Source organism: Anoplophora glabripennis, unplaced genomic scaffold (genome assembly GCF_000390285.2).
Source record: "Anoplophora glabripennis isolate ALB-LARVAE unplaced genomic scaffold, Agla_2.0 scaffold308, whole genome shotgun sequence".
NCBI classification, from domain to species: Eukaryota; Metazoa; Arthropoda; class Insecta; order Coleoptera; family Cerambycidae; genus Anoplophora; species Anoplophora glabripennis.
In genome coordinates, this window is record NW_019416553.1 from 289619 (window position 1) to 307661 (window position 18043).

The 18043-nt window shown below is 34.0% G+C and overlaps 1 protein-coding gene across 1 annotated transcript in view; it reads right to left on the reverse strand.

The window, feature by feature from the left end:
- The window catches only part of LOC108909570 (GATA-binding factor C-like), a 119690-nt gene that overhangs the window by 15451 nt on the left and 86196 nt on the right, over positions 1-18043 (reverse strand). Inside the window, exon 5 of the mRNA XM_018713951.2 lies at positions 7141-7275. Coding sequence (XP_018569467.1) covers positions 7141-7275 — 135 coding nt within the window. The remainder of the gene's footprint in view (positions 1-7140; positions 7276-18043) is intronic.

Sequence of the window (18043 nt, forward strand, 5' to 3'; positions counted from 1 at the left end):
AAGCTGACTTGAAAATGTGAGGTTCAAATCGGATGTCATTATGTCAAATTTAATGTGTGTCTATCATACTAGTTCTAGTAAGCAAAACAAATCCAAACTAGGTAGCAAATTATTTATTTTTCCAATACTGAAATATATTATATATTCTCACGGCAATTCATTCGCCGTCAACGAGATCTAAAAATGAAACACTTTTCGTCGTCAAAATAACGCGATTCGTAAAGTTAGTATTTTGTCCAAGCACCATTTTTGTCTATAACATTGCAATCTACATGGCATTGATAAAATTAATGTTCTTGTTATAATCCTCAGAGATGTTATCCCATGCGTTTCAATCGCCTCCCAAAGTTCTTCGAAAGTTTCTGTCGTAAATTTTTTTCACCATATATCCCCAGGACTTTGAGGGCCAAGGTAAAACATCGATGTTGTTATCAATGAACCATTCTGACGACAATTATCCTGCTTGAAAGTGAAATTCTGAGGTTACAGCATAGTCACAACAAACATCAGGACTTTGGCAGCTTATCCAAGCCCAAACGTTAATGGAAAATTCATCGCTGCGCTGTGTGGGTTTCACATAAGGCTCCGAATACCTTATAATCTCTGGTGAGTAGACACGGACAGAAGCATCGGAGCAAGACTGAAAACTTTTTTCATTCGAAAATATAATATTCTCCCAGAAGTTGTCTGGGCTTCCTACAAATTGTCTTGCAAACTCTAACCTCTGTTCTGTATACTGGGGAGTCAAAGCAACTGTATTTGCGGCCACATAATTCTTCAGTTCCGAATCTTTCACCCGCTTCCTTGCAGTTCGCACTGATCCAGGAAAATTCGTCTCACAGGAAGTCGCTACTGCCATGTCAAAAGGATTTATTCTTAGGTGGTGCTTACTTTTCGACATCCACCTCCGTGAACATAACGTACGTGACCCTCCGCAATCCATTTTTCTATGAGTTTAAATATACTGTTCTTGCATATATGCAGATCATCCGCAATGACCAATCATTCTGAAGTAAAGTTATAAGCTCTCACTTTCTCTGGTTCCGTTAAACGCGGCATCTTGAATTACCAAGCAAATTACTAATGACACTGACATATAAAAACTTGTCATAATAAAAAGTAGACCACATCACATTAGGAAAATAAATCGTCCACTTTTAAAGGGCCGGCAGTGTACCTATGTTCTTTGTTTATAGAAGATATGAAGGAAACAATGTAATATTTTTCTGGATCTGAGATCTTATGAAGGCTAGAAAAAGGTGGAAGAAATTTTGACAAAAAAGTTTATTAGAATGTCTGTTTCGTTGTAATCTATGTATCATTTATTTATTTATTTATTCATTTATTTGTTTAATCAAAATATCTAACGGGACAAAACCCAATAACAGGATAAGTTACAGAAAATGACAGTGAAATATAATAAACACAACTTTACAGTAAACATAGGTATAAGCTAAAATACAATTAAAAATATACACACATTAAAAATTTTGGTCAGAAGGTAAAAAAAAATTTTGTGTCTGTAATTGTACAAATAAATAACTTTAGTATAGGTACAATAAAACTCAGTAAAAGTACTAGACAGAACATGAAAAGTTGATATTAAACCAATGTATCATTCAAAATATAGTTGATGAAGACAAAAGAATACGGTTTATATTCTTAAGGACAGACAGTAGACAGGTAATGAGGATATTATTGACATTCAACTTATTAGGATAATCTGTTGATTAGAAAGATCCGATCTATCACATACATGTTATAACTTTTCAGTAGGATGGTCGGTGCTCTGTGATTTTATCAAGGAAGATCTGACCCGATCTGCTCGGCTTATTACGACGCGCACTATTCCCGTAACAAATTGTTATTGTTGTTGGGTAACGACGTTGTTTAAAGTGGGCGTGGGGACCGGTATGATATACTGGCTGAAGACCAGCTCCAGGCATTCAACATACGCGATCGTCGCCAGAACATGTCATTATGATCCACAGTCGCACTACCATTTCATTACCACAATATAAAAGGATGTACGCGTGGAATTCGAAAGATGCTTTGGAATAGTTTGAGGTTGCGTATCGGACTCGCAATTGTGGTTGATCATATCATTCGCGAAACAAGATTCAAGCTTTACTACAGGTTTACGTACTTACTGACTTTAGAAACAGAGGCTAAAACTGAGTATTAACACCACTTCATTTTAAATATACAAAAATAAATCCGATTTTAAGTTGTAGAGGAATTTTGAAGTGTATCGCAAAATAGACTAAATCCCAAATAGGAATATGGGTACGAATAAATAAATCTTGCAGCAACCGGTATAAATTAGTATAATAATTATGTGGTGTATGTTAAGAAAATATGAAATATAGAAAAACATTAAGAAATATTTTTAAATAAGTGCACACTACTCTTTTTTTATAAGAGCATCTGATCATGTCTCCGGAAGTACCGCAGTCTTGTGGCTTATTTTACAGAATTTCCCGTTTTATTTTAGAACTCATTCCAATACACTCACTGGTCCCTTGTACTGGGTTAGGTGCTGTATTCTGCATGATTTAATTTTATTTGTCCTTAAGAAACCTGTCTTCTCTGGTCTAAAGCTTTATATTCGCATATGTTAACAGGCTGTTTCTATTGCTCAAAGAATTAAAACAGAAATTCAGGTGTGCTCTCAGACCGCAATGACTTGTCATCAAATATGACTGATTTATGTTTAATAGCAGCAGTTCTTAAATCTTCTTTATTATGGTTTCCTGATGAAAGTCTTATCATATTGATACTTGGATAAGTTGTGTTATACTTCCAGGACAGGTTCCGGATAAGAAGTTGAAGCTTTCATAGCTAATTCGTCAGCTTTTTCGTTGTCCTTAACACGAAGTGCCTTAGTATTAATATCACGGTTAACTTGTTGCAATCTCCCAAGAATTTTAGTTCAATCTTTCGAACTTTGTTATATACGAATTTTGCAAGTCTTTTTCCATAATTTTTATATTCTCTGTAGAAAAATCACAAGTATAGAAATTATTTTTACTCCCAATTGCATTTCGGACCATTAAGCGATTTGACATTTTTCCAGAGCAACACCATGACCAAAAGTGTTTAAAAAATAGGTGCAGATGTCGAACCAAGTTTTTTTTCCGTAATCTAATCTAACCTTACATAATTTGGCGTAATCTTAATATAATACTAAATGTCTCCTACATACCACTTTCGCGAATTTTGAAAAAAGGCATTCCGATTTGGTATTTATAGAAGTACTACAGTTTCTTAGGATTAAAGTAATTTTAATGATTCAACTAAATTTACTAATCGACCGCTAGGAGGTGTCGAAGTGAAGAAACAAAAATAGTTTTTTTTTATATGCATTTACCTATTTGGGAAAAACTAAAATGTTTCTCTTTCTCTTCTAGCAATTAAACGATACACTTCTGGAAGAAATACGCTTAGTTAAATTGTTAAAATCTTATTTTGAATGCCAGAAAATGGCGATGCCCTGTACACAGGAGACATAGAGGCTATAGTAGACAAAACTACAATTTTATTAAATGAACTACCGGTCATAATAAATTATTATTAATTAATGATTCGGTACCAAATTCGAAAATCTTGAAACTACAAAAACACCTTTATCATAAGATCGGTCGTTAATAGATAATATAAAAAATGGTATCTTTTGGCATCTAACTATTTGATAAAATTTTCGTTAATAAATTTACTAAAGATGGTTGTTCGATTAGAGCAGCATTTAAATAAATTTAATAGTCAATTATGTATGGTAAATGAACTAAAAGTTACAAAGACATAATAGGCCAAGTTGGTCCAACTACCAGAATGAAGTTGAAATGTTTTGTTTATGTTTATTTTAATTTAGAGATTGCGGTTTTTAGTTGGTATTGATCCGACTGCTTACAGCAGGAGGAGGCACATTCACAGAGTTAAGATCCGGAAGACTGTAAGAAAGGTCTGGAGTCAATAAAAAATGGGAAGGAGTGAGCTGCCACATCTTCCTTACTACCCTACTTATCTCCATTGAACCTTTGATTATTTACAAAATTAAGAGAAATGTTAAAAGGCCATCTATTTTCCTCCAATACATACAGAAAAAAACAGAAACTGTCTTCATCGACGGAATGGAAAAAGAGACAAATAATAGAAATGTGTATCACTAATACTAAATGATTATATTATGAATTAAAGGCAAATAAATTATTAACTTCGCACTGTTATCTGTTTTATTATTTAAAGCTGGACATTCTACTTATCAATAAGCTCTAGTGCAGTAGTTTATCTTAACAATTCCATCGTAATGTAAACAAAGTCTAATAGGGGAAGAATTAGTTGCATCATTTAATTAGCAATGAAAAAGATGATTGCTTATAACCAATTTCAATTTAAAAATACTTGCTATTATGAACAATTGTCACCATATGGCAAAACATTTGAAAACATATTGACGTCCGTGTCAATTTAAAGGGACTGCAGATTCCAAGGTCACGCACCTTTTAGTCGCTGCTATCAAAGGAGCCGCTAAGAACTTCCATTATAATCATCATTCATACAGCGTTGACAGAAAGAAATTATTATTTCACACACTTTTCTGTTTCAAAATGGCTATGTGACGACAATGACATTTGCATTAAATTATCCGTACGCTAAAAATATATAATACAGATAAGTGACTTGTCGAAATAAAGTATTAGTGATTATAAGGTACACAATATGTATATAGGTATCCAGGTCGTACTTATAATATTATATTGCACTTTTAGACCAGGCAATAAAGAGAAAGATATCTAGATTTCCACGGCCCGGTCCGATTTTAATGCGATTTTTTGCATTTTGTTCAGAAAGACCGTCGGAAAAAAGTCCCGCCTTTTTTATTATCCGGAAGTGACGGAAATGCATCGCGGGTGCATAAAATGCATCTAGAAGTGCAACGCATCCGCGAAACTTGCCAAAGTGCACGAAATACCGCAAAAATTGGTACTCGGGGGTTTTGGGGGGCGCAGAATTCGAATATGCATATATCCAGTCTACCCGACCCCCCGGGGGGCGACTTCCGGCCGCCTGGGGGGCGCGGGGGGTACGTGGATTGCAAGGTTCTCCGAATGACTGGAAAAATGGATCTCGGGGGTTTTCGCGGGTGCTGATTCCGAATTCGAGGGTGAAAAATATCCCCTGTGCTCGTGGAGGTGGAGGGGGGGGGGGGGTATGAAATCTAAAGTTCTCGAAATGACTGGGAAAATGTATCTCGGGGGTTTTCGCGGGTGCTGATTCCGAATCTGAGGGTGAAAAATATCCCCTGTGCTCGTGGAGGGGGCGGTGGGGGGTAGGGGGAGGGTTATAATATTCATGAACTGGTAACATGGAATAAAGAGTATTTTGGGGATAGAAAATTATAACGTGTGATGTTAGTGATATATTAGGACAATCAGGCCCCGGGGGAAAAATGAGAAGAGCACGAAATTCGATAATATTCTGAGATGCTGCTTTTCGAAATTCCCGCTGTATACGCTCTCGAATCTCAGGTATACGGATGCGCGCAGCTGTCTGGCGGTACCTATACATAACAGTGGAATTTTTGGGGAGGGGTCCCAGAAAAGAGGAAGAGACAGATGAAGCGAGGACGCGCACATACATGTATATTGTATACGCAGTAAGTGAAATCAGAAATAGTCATCGGACGCATTTGGCAGGGTCAGATTCGGAATCAGCACCGGCAAAAACCCCCGAGATCCATTTTTCCAGTCATTTCGGGAACTTTAGATTTCATACCCCCCACCCCCCCCGCCCCCTCCACGAGCACAGGGGATATTTTTCACCCTCAGATTCGGAATCAGCACCCGCGAAAACCCCCGAGATACATTTTCCCAGTCATTTCGAGAACTTTAGATTTCATACCCCCCCCCCCCCTCCACCTCCACGAGCACAGGGGATATTTTTCACCCTCGAATTCGGAATCAGCACCCGCGAAAACCCCCGAGATCCATTTTTCCAGTCATTCGGAGAACCTTGCAATCCACGTGCCCCCCGCGCCCCCCAGGCGGCCGGAAGTCGCCCCCCGGGGGGTCGGGTGGACTGGATATATGCATATTCGAATTCTGCGCCCCCCAAAACCCCCGAGTACCAATTTTTGCGGTATTTCGTGCACTTTGGCAAGTTTCTCGGATGCGATGCACTTCTAGATGCACTTTATGCACCCGCGATGCATTTCCGCCACTTCCGGATAATAAAAAAGGCGGGACTTTTTTCCGACGGTCTTTCTGAACAAAATGCAAAAAACCGCATTAAAATCGGACCGGGCCGCGAAAATTTAAATATTTTGGGGTAAATCGTTCTTTATTGCCTGGTCTATTTGAGCAGTACCTCCTTCGCATTTACTCCTTGGAACACTAGATCTGTTTTATCAAATATAATTTTTGTTTCTAGCCTAATTTCATGCCTTACTGTGAACAAAAAATGTTGTCAAAAATTAGAAAGTGGAAAACTTTTCGAAGGAAAATACCTATTGCTGAATTAGACTGTATGAATTACTTGATTCTGACCATGTACTTATCTATCATTTATCCTTATTATCATTTTTTTCTAATATTTTCTTTGCTTTTAAATTAGTGTAAATAAATTCTTCCTAAGTTTTATTTATTTATTTTATTTATTTGTTTATGTTTTTTCTTAAAACAAAAGTTGCATATAGCATACACATCTCATAGAATACGTCATATTGAAAGAAATTGAAAATAAATCCATTCATTCTGAAATAAGAAAGTATTGCTGCTCAAAATGTTATGTGTAATATATGTTGATGAAAAAATATACCTAGTAATACAAAACGTGGAATGGGTTTTACGCTTTAGATTATGCTCTTTACTTATATTAAATAGACAGAGGCATAATAGTTACTACAGTGTTGTTTTTATTACAGTACTACCAATGAAAATACTGCGGTTGCATTCTTTGTTAATTGTTAAGAATGCAAGGATTTGTTATCGATTTAAATCTAGCGTAACCAAATAGTGCATTATCTGTATATCCGCGACACCACTATACATTCTGTTTTCATTGTATAGCCCGTAAAAAAGACGAATGTTATGTGTGAGAAGTCCGGTAAACGCAAAAGCGTAACAGAAAATATATACTTACGTTATGTAATTTATAGTAAAGTCCGCAAGCGTTGCAGACGGGCTCCCCGTTCTGGTTGCGCCTCCAGAGGGTCGTCGTCGTCGTCTTACAGTTGGCGCAGCTGGTCCCTGCTCTCCGCGCCGCGCTCTGCAAACTCTGCAAACAAAAACACTCTATCAAAATCGGGGAATCGTCGTAAGATTGTAGATTTTCCGCCGAGTATACTCTACTACTTGTGTCACCAACTTAAACCTATTGTCAGATTTAATTGGATAGCGATCTCGGAGCGATAAGGGATTCTATAGTCGTACGGACCACTTTCCGTTGGGCTTGTCCTGCTAGCAGGACTGGTCGCGACTTGAGCCGGGAAAGCGAAATTCGACCGTACGTACGCGGATTGTCCCCTAATCACCATCGGCTTTGATTGATTAAAAGATAAATGCGTTGGAGTGTCGCGCGGGTGGGATTCTTTTGCGGTACAACAAACGACCAACAATAATGTTTGAGACTATCCTGAGCGATTAGAGCAATGAAACCTATTATTTTTGGTGGCTAAGGAAATAAGAATATCCGCTATACCTAGAAAATTTTATCCAGGTCCACACTGATATATTCACTTACAATTCGTAACATTCACTAATAAGTTGAGGAATATTGATTTAAAACATACGTGGCGTTCATATCATAAGTAAAGGTTGTTTTGCATTGCAAGTTAATTTATAAAGTTGGAGAAGTGTAATAGACCAAATCTGTTGTCAAATAATTTCATGAATATATCCATGAGGTTCTTCACAATTTAGAACATATTATAGTTTTCATCAAGTTCAGAAAGACTAACAAATGAATAGTGAAGTTAAATTATTTCTTTCTATGTAAAATTAATATGTTTTTATACACATTAATACTTAAACTAGCAAAGTAGGATTACATTTATTTCTTCATGTTGTATTATTAAAGAAATAACAATTCTCATCAGCATATTCAGTTTATATTTTCCTTTATTTGCTTGCAGAGTTAGTAGAAGCTATTTACGTTTCAGTGAAATTCACATTGAGAACAGTATAAAGATCCTTTATGCTGAATTGCTGAATTAATTCCACAGCTCCACAAAAAAAAGTTTTGTGCAAATGACCAGAATACATTATTCCTATGATCCTATGTATTTTCAGCCGCTGAATTCAAATCCGATGTCAGAATTGTCCCAGCAAATCACCAGAATTTTCTAGCATCAAAAAATGCTTAAAAACACAAATACGACAAATCATTTAAAATCCAGATATGATTTATCAGAAGCTGAAACTAGTGGTCAGATATTCTCTGCTGAATTTGAATCCGAAGAATTGGCTCATCAGGTCACAAATCTTTCCTAACTTTAAAAAAGGTTTAAAAATATACAAAATTAATAAATTAGCTTCTATGATCCAGGTATGATTGAACAGCTACTGAAAATCGTTGTCTGACCTATGTATTTCCATGAATCCGAATTGCCCTAGCAAATCACAAAAATTTTCTAAAATAGCTTAAATTTCGAAAGTTTCAAACGCGTTAGTTAAGTCATCTACATCAAAAGTGTGATTTAATGAAACATAAGCTTTGAAACATCTATCAAGGTGTCATATAGTGAACGACTATATTTTGTAACCACCACAGCAGTGGTAAATTATAGAAAAAAATCGAAGAAGAAAGGTGATGATGGATTAGCAGATTATTTTCTGTTGTCTAGTTTGAGAAAGGGAGACCAAAGTGGTTTTATAGTTTCACCATTAGATAAACATTTTTATTTAAAATCCTCTGAAATTTATGGCTTAAAGATGAAACAATCAATTTGGTTAGCAAGTAGAATTTATTTTCATTTTTTTTTTTTTAAAGATAAAACAAAGTAATCATTATTTGAATAGTTTTTAGAATGGTAAACTGCAAGGAAATCTTTTCTCCCCCTTATTCTAATCCCAAGGATTAGTTCAGAAGTTGAAGGCTTGTGTTTGTAAACCCTAACCACGAATTAATACAGGACAGGAATGTAATGCCAATTGATATTGATGAGCCAGGCTAACCTTCCTCCGATCTGCCATACCTGCAGAGAGGGTGCTTACTTCTCTACGGGTATAGACGATATACGGTCGTCCGGTCGCGGGAATCGAACTCGCAATCTCGGCAAAAATTGACGATTTCAACCGCTGGGGCACCTACCGATGTAATAATTATAACACAATATAATTGAATACAAAATAATTTTCAATGCATTATTACATTATCTTTTAAATAAAGATGTAACCTGAAAAGTTGAGTCTTTATTGTTTTTATCATAGATATGCAGATATTTCCTCTTTCAAACTAACATCTTCTGTCGGAAAAGGTAAACCTTCTACATGTATTTAATCTAAAATGCCTGATATCTCTCTACCTTTCCTGCTTTATTTACTTTTGCGAAGTCAATCCGGTTTAATATATATTACTATTTGACGTTTCCTGTAAGTACCAGTTCAGTCAGCAAATTTAACATCCGGCTTCTTAGATACGTGTCAAGTGCATGATTGACTAGTCATGTTTTAAATCTAATAAAGTGAAATCCATTTAACAACGATTCTTTGGATAACTAACTACGGAAGTGATTAAACTTCGAAAACAGTCTGTAAATGTTTTTATACATGCGATGAGATAAGTTGCATGAGCTTATTTTGTAATCTTATTCAGATCATTGGGGTACTTTACTTTTTAAAAATGTCAAAGCGGCGAATAGGCCAGAGTGGAGAGACAGTTCTTTATTGCGCTCCAGTGGCCACACCAAATGAAGAAGCGCTTATAGAGCGCCGAATTCAATGGACTAATCAGTTGCCGCTCTTCATAAACAAAACGTGCACTATGCACCATAAAAAAGCCTCTCGACTGTGTCAAAAAGCTTTTACGGCGACAAAAGACTTTTTCCGAAATGTCAGATGGAACAAACGTGTGTCCATTCACTAGAATCATTTTAGTTAAGTGGTTTATTGTCATCTTCGATGAGATGCCATTCGGACCGCGCGTATTCTACCTGATCTCGTTCTTCTTTCTCCCACTTTACCATCGTCTCCATATCATTGTGTGTCATGTTTCAAGTATCAATCAGACTTAACGTCAAATTTGTTTTTATTCGATTACTCAGACCAAACACATGATCGTCCCGGCGGAATGTACTCCTTTCAAGCTTGACAGATTTCACAAGGAGATTACAAAGAAAATAACAAAATAAATTATATCAGAGCACAAATGCCAGATATGTAAATGCGTTTGAGAAATGCGCTTTTCTGTTTGGTGCAAGATACGACACTGTCGGCTGCCGATCTCTCCTTTCGCGATATGCAATTTAAATGGATAACGAGTACCTGTCAAACATTTTCCCACTTAGCCGTTATTTACTGCAAGGACTCGAATAATAACAGTTTTGCAAATATATTGGATGTTAAAAATATCGACTGAACTGGCTACCTGTACGAATTATTGGTCGTTGATCACTATTCGAGTACTAACTAAAAAAAATAATAATAAATCGACTACAGATTTAGCAAATTCATGTTCCAATGGGCTTTATCAAATTATTTTTTAATAACAATGTAATATTTTTATAATTTCTTTTAATCTAATGTTAGCAAATTTTTGCTCTTTCTCTCGAATAAATTTTGATTTGTTGACAGACTTAGTAGTGTTTGTGTATTTGGCTGAACGTGAATTAATACACATTTGCTCTAAAAAATCCCTCTCTCTCTCTCGGTAAAAATTAACTTCAAAATTATCAAATAAATTTTATAGAAATGCTGATTTTGTATTAGCGATTATTGAAGTCTATTTTCTTCTATTTACATAGATCAAAGTTAAACTAACAAAAACCAAATCCAAAGCAAAGATAATAGCGCTTACACAGATGTCTTTTGAGATTATTAAAAGAAAAAAATGGAAAACTTCAATACCTACTGAATTTCGTGTGATTCCCAGAATAAAGGAAACAGTAAGCACGCAGTAGTTCGATCAGCAAACAATCGATCCGCGAATCCTAAAAAGGCAGCGACTATCAACGTGATCTACACTGATGGAGATCAATCGCATCCATCAGCCGTGTCAATCAATGCCTCACGTGTCAATCAGGATGGACAGTTGTTATGGCTTGTCCTACACGGCTGCTTTACGGTTGGCAAGTCGAACAAACCAACGTACCCTGCTCGAAACCACCAGATCTACATACCGATATCCTCGCATGGATTTTTCACCGCATAAGGATCAAATTAAAGCGTAGAATCGACCTGTTCTAAGTTGTGTGTCCTGCGGAGATTGTAACTTTTATGCAATGGACATTTGATGGAATCAGACCTTTCTCGCTATGTTAAGATTAAATATTAATGTCATGCAATAACTTATCTAGTGGATAAAGAAAAAGATAATAGCATGAGGCGGTATTCAATTATTATCAAATATCCTACTAATTTATTTCAAAATATAACAAACTTTCAGGACTGACGAATAGGAATAATTTTTTCCTCAAAGGAACCTTAAGGACTCTATGATCCTTCGAGGTTTAAAAGTAATACTAATTTTTAGATCAATTACTCACAAACTGTTTTGCCCTCGAATTTGGTACGGTGCAGTTCGATCATAGTAGATTCCTACATGTAAAATTTGAACAGAAATGTAAAAGTGGCGTTGGAATTAGGAGTGGTCTGAAAAGCCTCAAATGTCAAAAAAGTTATTTGAGTCGTAGAGATTCTTTTATAAATTTAGACAGATTTTGTCCAAAAAAAAACACATCTCTTGAGATTTTTTTATTGCAATTTTAAAAATCCAAAAACCATTACAATGTTGGAATCATTGGAAGTTAATATAATTTAAAGTTGCTTTTTATTGAAAAATAGCCAAGAGAATAGATTTAATTCCATAATAACATCTCTAATAGTTGAAAAATTAGAGCAAACTGGCGGGTTATCTATGGTCCGTTGCTGTCGAGCTCTTAACAATGTCATGGTATTTAAACTTTTAAACGTAAACAATGGATTTTACGGAAAAAAACTTAAGAGGTACAAGTTTCCATTGGAAATGGTCTATCCAATTATGCAGAACACTCTCTATAATGTTAATGTCTCTTTTTTGAAAATTGAAGCTTCTTAGATCCCTAATTTCAACGCGAGTGGTTAGTTCCTATGCAAATTATACATAAGTTACCTGTAACGTACCACTTCTGAGGTCTATATTTTCAACTGAAGCATGGAAATATCAAAGGAAATAAGTGTTTTCTTATTCATAAAAAGATTGTATAGGCTATATTGCATGTATTGAAAATGAAAATAGTTTTAAATTTCTTATGTTCTTTAAGACAGAATTTAATGAATTTATTATTTTTAGGAAACAAAAAAAGGATTGAAGAAATTAATAACAAAAAAATATATGAAAACAAGACGAAATCTCCAGATTTGCTTCCTAATCCTAAACATAAAAACTTAATCCATTCTTTCTAATTTATAATTATATATTATTATAATTATGATCAAACCTAAGTATAATGTAGTTCTTTCTATTGTGAAATTTTTTTTAACTCTATTTTTCAATGATTAAAAAATTAATGTTAATATTTTTTGCATCACAAAAGTTGCAAAATTTCCACTACTATTGGTTGCATCCATCGACCTGATGCTGATATTAACTCTGATGAGATCGTAATATTCACCCAACCTACAAAAACTTGAATGTGGACTTTAATCGGCTTAACATTAAATGGTCTCCTAATATTCCATTAACAGTCAATTATTCAAATGCAGCATTTTTTGAATTGTTTCTTCCAATTTGCATCAACTTATAACTGAATATAGTAATTAATACTAAATGTATTAATAATAAATGCTCTCTAATGTTTCTGCCAGTACTACTGTAGGAATATCTGATTATGCCACCGCTCCTGCAATCATTCAAGTTATTTCGCACGGCCATTTCAAGGAAACTACGAGAGAAATCATTAAAACTAATCATAATAGAGTACTAAAAAAAATTTCGAATCAACATGCGATATCAATAAATAATTGTGATCTCATCTGGGACTGTTTACACCCATCCATTTTTTCAAAAACTCTTTAAAATGTAATACTGAGAGCCAAAAATGCATACGAAAACGGATATTTGTGAGAACGATTTTGAGTCTGGAAAATTTTAGCAAAGTATTTCAGTATTGTATATACCAACGAGTGGAAATTACTTAAAGAAAAGTCCTGGATCAACTGTTAAAACTTTCCATTTATTTATCACCAGGACCCGATAATTTATCTGCCGCATTGATAAAAAGGTTCAAACCTTGCTAAGCTTTCGTCTCATGCCTACGTCTTTGTCCAATAACGTCATGCGCGATATTTATCAAATTACATTTGCTGTTCCAATATTTACAAAATAAGATAAATTGTCTGGCTCAAACTATCAGACAATTAGTTTAACCTCAATTTGTGTCAAAACAATGGAACGAATAATTGATTTTATTATTTGTCACAATATTGTTCCTCCAAACTAACAGACTTTTTCCTAAACAAATCGACCATCACATGTATTTTGGAAGTAACTTAAACCTGGATGAACAGTTTAGGTAACCATTGCTCGTTGGATGTTATTTACCTGAATTTTGCAAAAACTTTCGACCGAGAAAGGAGAAGTCGGCCAATACATAAACTTAGTCATTTGAGCAATCAGAGGAAATGTTCTGGGATAGATTAAGGCTTCTTTTCTGTCACTCACATTCTGCTCAAATGGCAGTACCTATATTTAGGTGTTTCTCAAGGATTCCTCCTCGGGCCAATTCACATCAATGGCGATCACTTATCTTATCTTTTGTTAAAGAATGCTGCTGAAATTGATTTAAATCAAAATGCGCATTGTTACATCTTGTCAGTAATAACCCTAAATGTGTGTACACAGTAACTAATATACTTGTACCTCCGATTGACGAGCAAAATGCTTTAGGTATTTTAATTCAAATTTAAAACTTTTATCAGAATCACTTGAACGTACAAATACAAAATCATTTAAAAAACTATTAAAATTCCTAGTTCGGCCGCTATTAAAATATACTGCTGTAATATAGTCTCCAAAAATCAAAGGCTCAATTTCTACAAGTTTTTTTTCCATCTTGGATTGTTATTTTTTAAATGGAAGACAAATTAGAGGATTTAATATGCACCTACAAAATTTTAAATAATCTCTTCACCCCTTAATTATTTGGTTATTCTCTCTAGTAATGATAGTAGATTATGTAATATATTTTAACATGGTTTAAGTAAATGAAAAAATAACTGTACAATCAATTATCCAGTTTCAAGAATCAGATATAATTCTCGCAATAACTTTCGCAATAATAAATGTTTACAAGCCACGTGACCCCCGAGCTTAGGCAACCAACATTGCACCGCTGCTACTATCAACTAAAAATCCTTAAATCTTAGCGTTACCAATATCAATGATTTGATGATGTTTACAATGAACAATGACAAACCGTTGCGTCTATGCTCGAGATAATGCGATCGTTGATTGGTATCTGTGCAACTTTAAAATTTTTTTAGCATAACAGGCATTCGCCATTGTTCGACGTTAAGTATGACAGAAATACCAATAATTTTACATTATTCAGAAAGTCAACCCCACACTTTATAATTAGATTTGTTAGGGTTTGTTCTAGATAAATGTATATTCTGATAAGTTTTTTTTTATGGTAATGATATTTTAAATCTATTTTATTTGTTATGTCGCTGTTTTCAGGTGTTGTCAGACGTTACTAAATAATTGGCCACATATTTTGCGCACAATATTTGGCTGGGTGAGAGTAGGAATTTTTAATTACTGCCGTGAATGATTAGAGGGAGTCCAGTAAAACACAACTTTCGATTTAGCAGGCATTTAATTTCCGAGTTAATTCGAAAAAGAAATAAGAAAACCGAACTGCCGATATTCCATTAAGAAAACACGTTTGGCATAAATCTCGTTTTAATAAATTAAATTCTCATCGATATTTTCCCATAACAGCGTATAACCTGTAATATATAGGTCCATTTTTTTACTATTTATTTATGTTCATATATCCGATAAACTCGAGGCGATTTTATAATAAAAAGTCTCACTTTCTACAGCGCGCTCTGTAATTATAGGCTAAAATTAAAACGGATCACAATCAAAACAAAGCGATGCTGAGAATCCTGCAACACTGTCGAACATGATATTGTGAATACCGGCCCGAGACTATATATCGAAGTTAATAAGTAAACGCCCATCTATTTGAAATATGATTTACGATTTATGGCAGGTGAGGGGTTTTGACCCTAAACGGGGGGTTGAATTTCACCTGTCCGCTTGTGTTGGAATTATATTTTAACTACTTCCTCTTCTGCAGATGTCCCGCCGGATCCAGTGCTGCCTAATGCCTATAAACGTTGCCTCTACGGTGGCTGAGCCAATTATCGCCTCAAATAAAATTTGAACCCGCGCTTCTCTATCGTTACCGCAGGAACAACCGCTTTATACCACAATTAAGGTGTTTATTACACCAAATAAGTTAACGAACTAATGAAACGACATGTATTAAAACCCCATAAAGTTTTTTTATCATTGCTTTTAAATTTAACACAGCGGACTGTTAACATACAGGCAACCTCAGTAGATCGTACTGTAAGGCGACTTCGTTGCCGCTGCAAATATTTCACGTTGCTTTGGAAAAGCCTTTAGAGGCAGAACCCATTCAATTAGGGACTTAAAATTTTATTCGATCTAGGTTGATTTAGGTCTGATGTAGATATTTTGATGAATATTTTCATTGGTATAGGTACATAAAACTTAAAATGAATACCTATAAAGAAGCTTGATTTGTAAAGATAAAGCGTCGTGTTATACTAGGAAAGCTATTTAATATTTACTTTTTAGTTTAAAATAATTAATGATCAATAACTAAATCATACGAAAAATATTACTCCTTTTTATTTCCTAAAAGATATTAATATAATTAATATATTTAAGTTTAATTTGTACACCTAAAGGAAAAGTAAATTAATAGTTTCTACAAAAAATGCTTTACAACTGCAGTTTCTAATAACATTATGTTCTTATTTTATTGCTTGATCATAATTTAACTTTAAATAATATAACATAATAGCTATTTATGATATACGTGTTAAAAGTAAGATTTTATTTTGTGAGTGAAGATGTTTAAAAACGAGCGTAGCGAGTTTTTTAACTTCACGAACAAAATAAAATCACTTTTAACACGTATATCATACACTATTTTTTCTACAGAACTGTTAAAAGTGGGCTTTTTAATTGTCATTTTTGATGTTAAAAATGTCATTTTTTGACACGCGTGTTAAAAGTAAGTTACTTTTAACATTAGTGTTAAAAGTAACTTAGATTTAACACGCGTGTCAAAAAATGACATTTTTAACATCAAAAATGACAATTAAAAAGCCCACTTTTAACAGTTTTGTAGAAAAAATATATTACTTTTATTTAAACACAAAAAAAAACAAATTTTATCAGTAAAAGATACAGATAGATTTTATATTAATTGTCTTGTTCCAATTTCCAAAAAAAATTATTGGTATCTCAGACAATAAACAAATATATTTATAGAAAAATGAAACATATTTTTATCTTCAATTAAATCATAATCCAGGTTTAATCAATCTATCAAATACTTGAGATATTTAAGTAAATGAAGAAATATATGTACGTTCAAATGCATAACGTATCATGTGTCGAATACAGTAAAACAATATAATTACAAATTAGTGGAAAAAGTAGTTTATTTCCAGAAAACTGTTCATATGACAGAAATATAATATAAATTATTTATTACTTTATCTTTGTAACTAATACTAACCATTAAGAACTCATGAATTTATGTAAGAAACATGATTTTCAATTATATTGACATTTCGTTGTTAATCATTTAAAATGGGTCAGCTGACGTTTCGTTTTGTACTATTTGATTAATTCATGATACAACTTATCAAGATGTATACCTAGTTATTACAAATATTTGTTCGTTATTGAAGGGACAGCACTATAATTATATAGACATTTACACGATTATCAAATATCAATATATTTTCAATATAATGCAATAATTAATTAAAAAATTGAATCGGTTCGGGCGTGCCTCTCTTTAGTGTACTTTATTTATACCGAGAGATCCAGAATGATTGAAGCGTTTGGGAAAGGTAGCCTGTTTCTAACACCATCTTTAGCGTATAAAAATCTGTAGTATTGACAGAGACAGGCACATGCTGCGATCTCTAAACACTTCAATCATTCTGGATATCTCTGGACTTTAGGAAAAAATTGTATCGTCAAAAAAATTGAATCACATTGAAAAACAATTGACTTCTAAATAAATCTAAGTTATGGTTTTTTTAATTGACTTTTATTAAAATTTACTTTTCTATACTGTGGTATAGCCCATAATGTTATTTGTGTTATGTGCAAGTATCAATTAAATCAACAAACATTAACACTTTTTAGATAATAATGAACTCGATCAGGTGCAACTTAAATAAATAAATAAATAAAAATCCGATAAACCTCTATCATATCAATTATTTATCAATGTAACGTTTAAATCAAGTTTAAAAGTAAATTTTTATAATGAAAACTGTTGTAGTAATTTGACTCAACAACTTATACACCAAACTCTTCAAATTAATTTCACTAAATGCTTAATTTCTTCCTGGCTGTGTATTATAAATTACTACAAGTGAATATATATCACTAAAGTGTTAAATATCGGTGTTAATAATGTAGTTAAGTTTTACTTTTAAAACGGACAATGGATTATCTGGTTTTTATAAAATTAACGTATTTCTTTGGCATTCCTCTGTGTTGCTTGCAACGTTTCAGGGTGGTGCTCAGGTGCATACAAAGGTGCAGGCGACTGCGGTGGCAC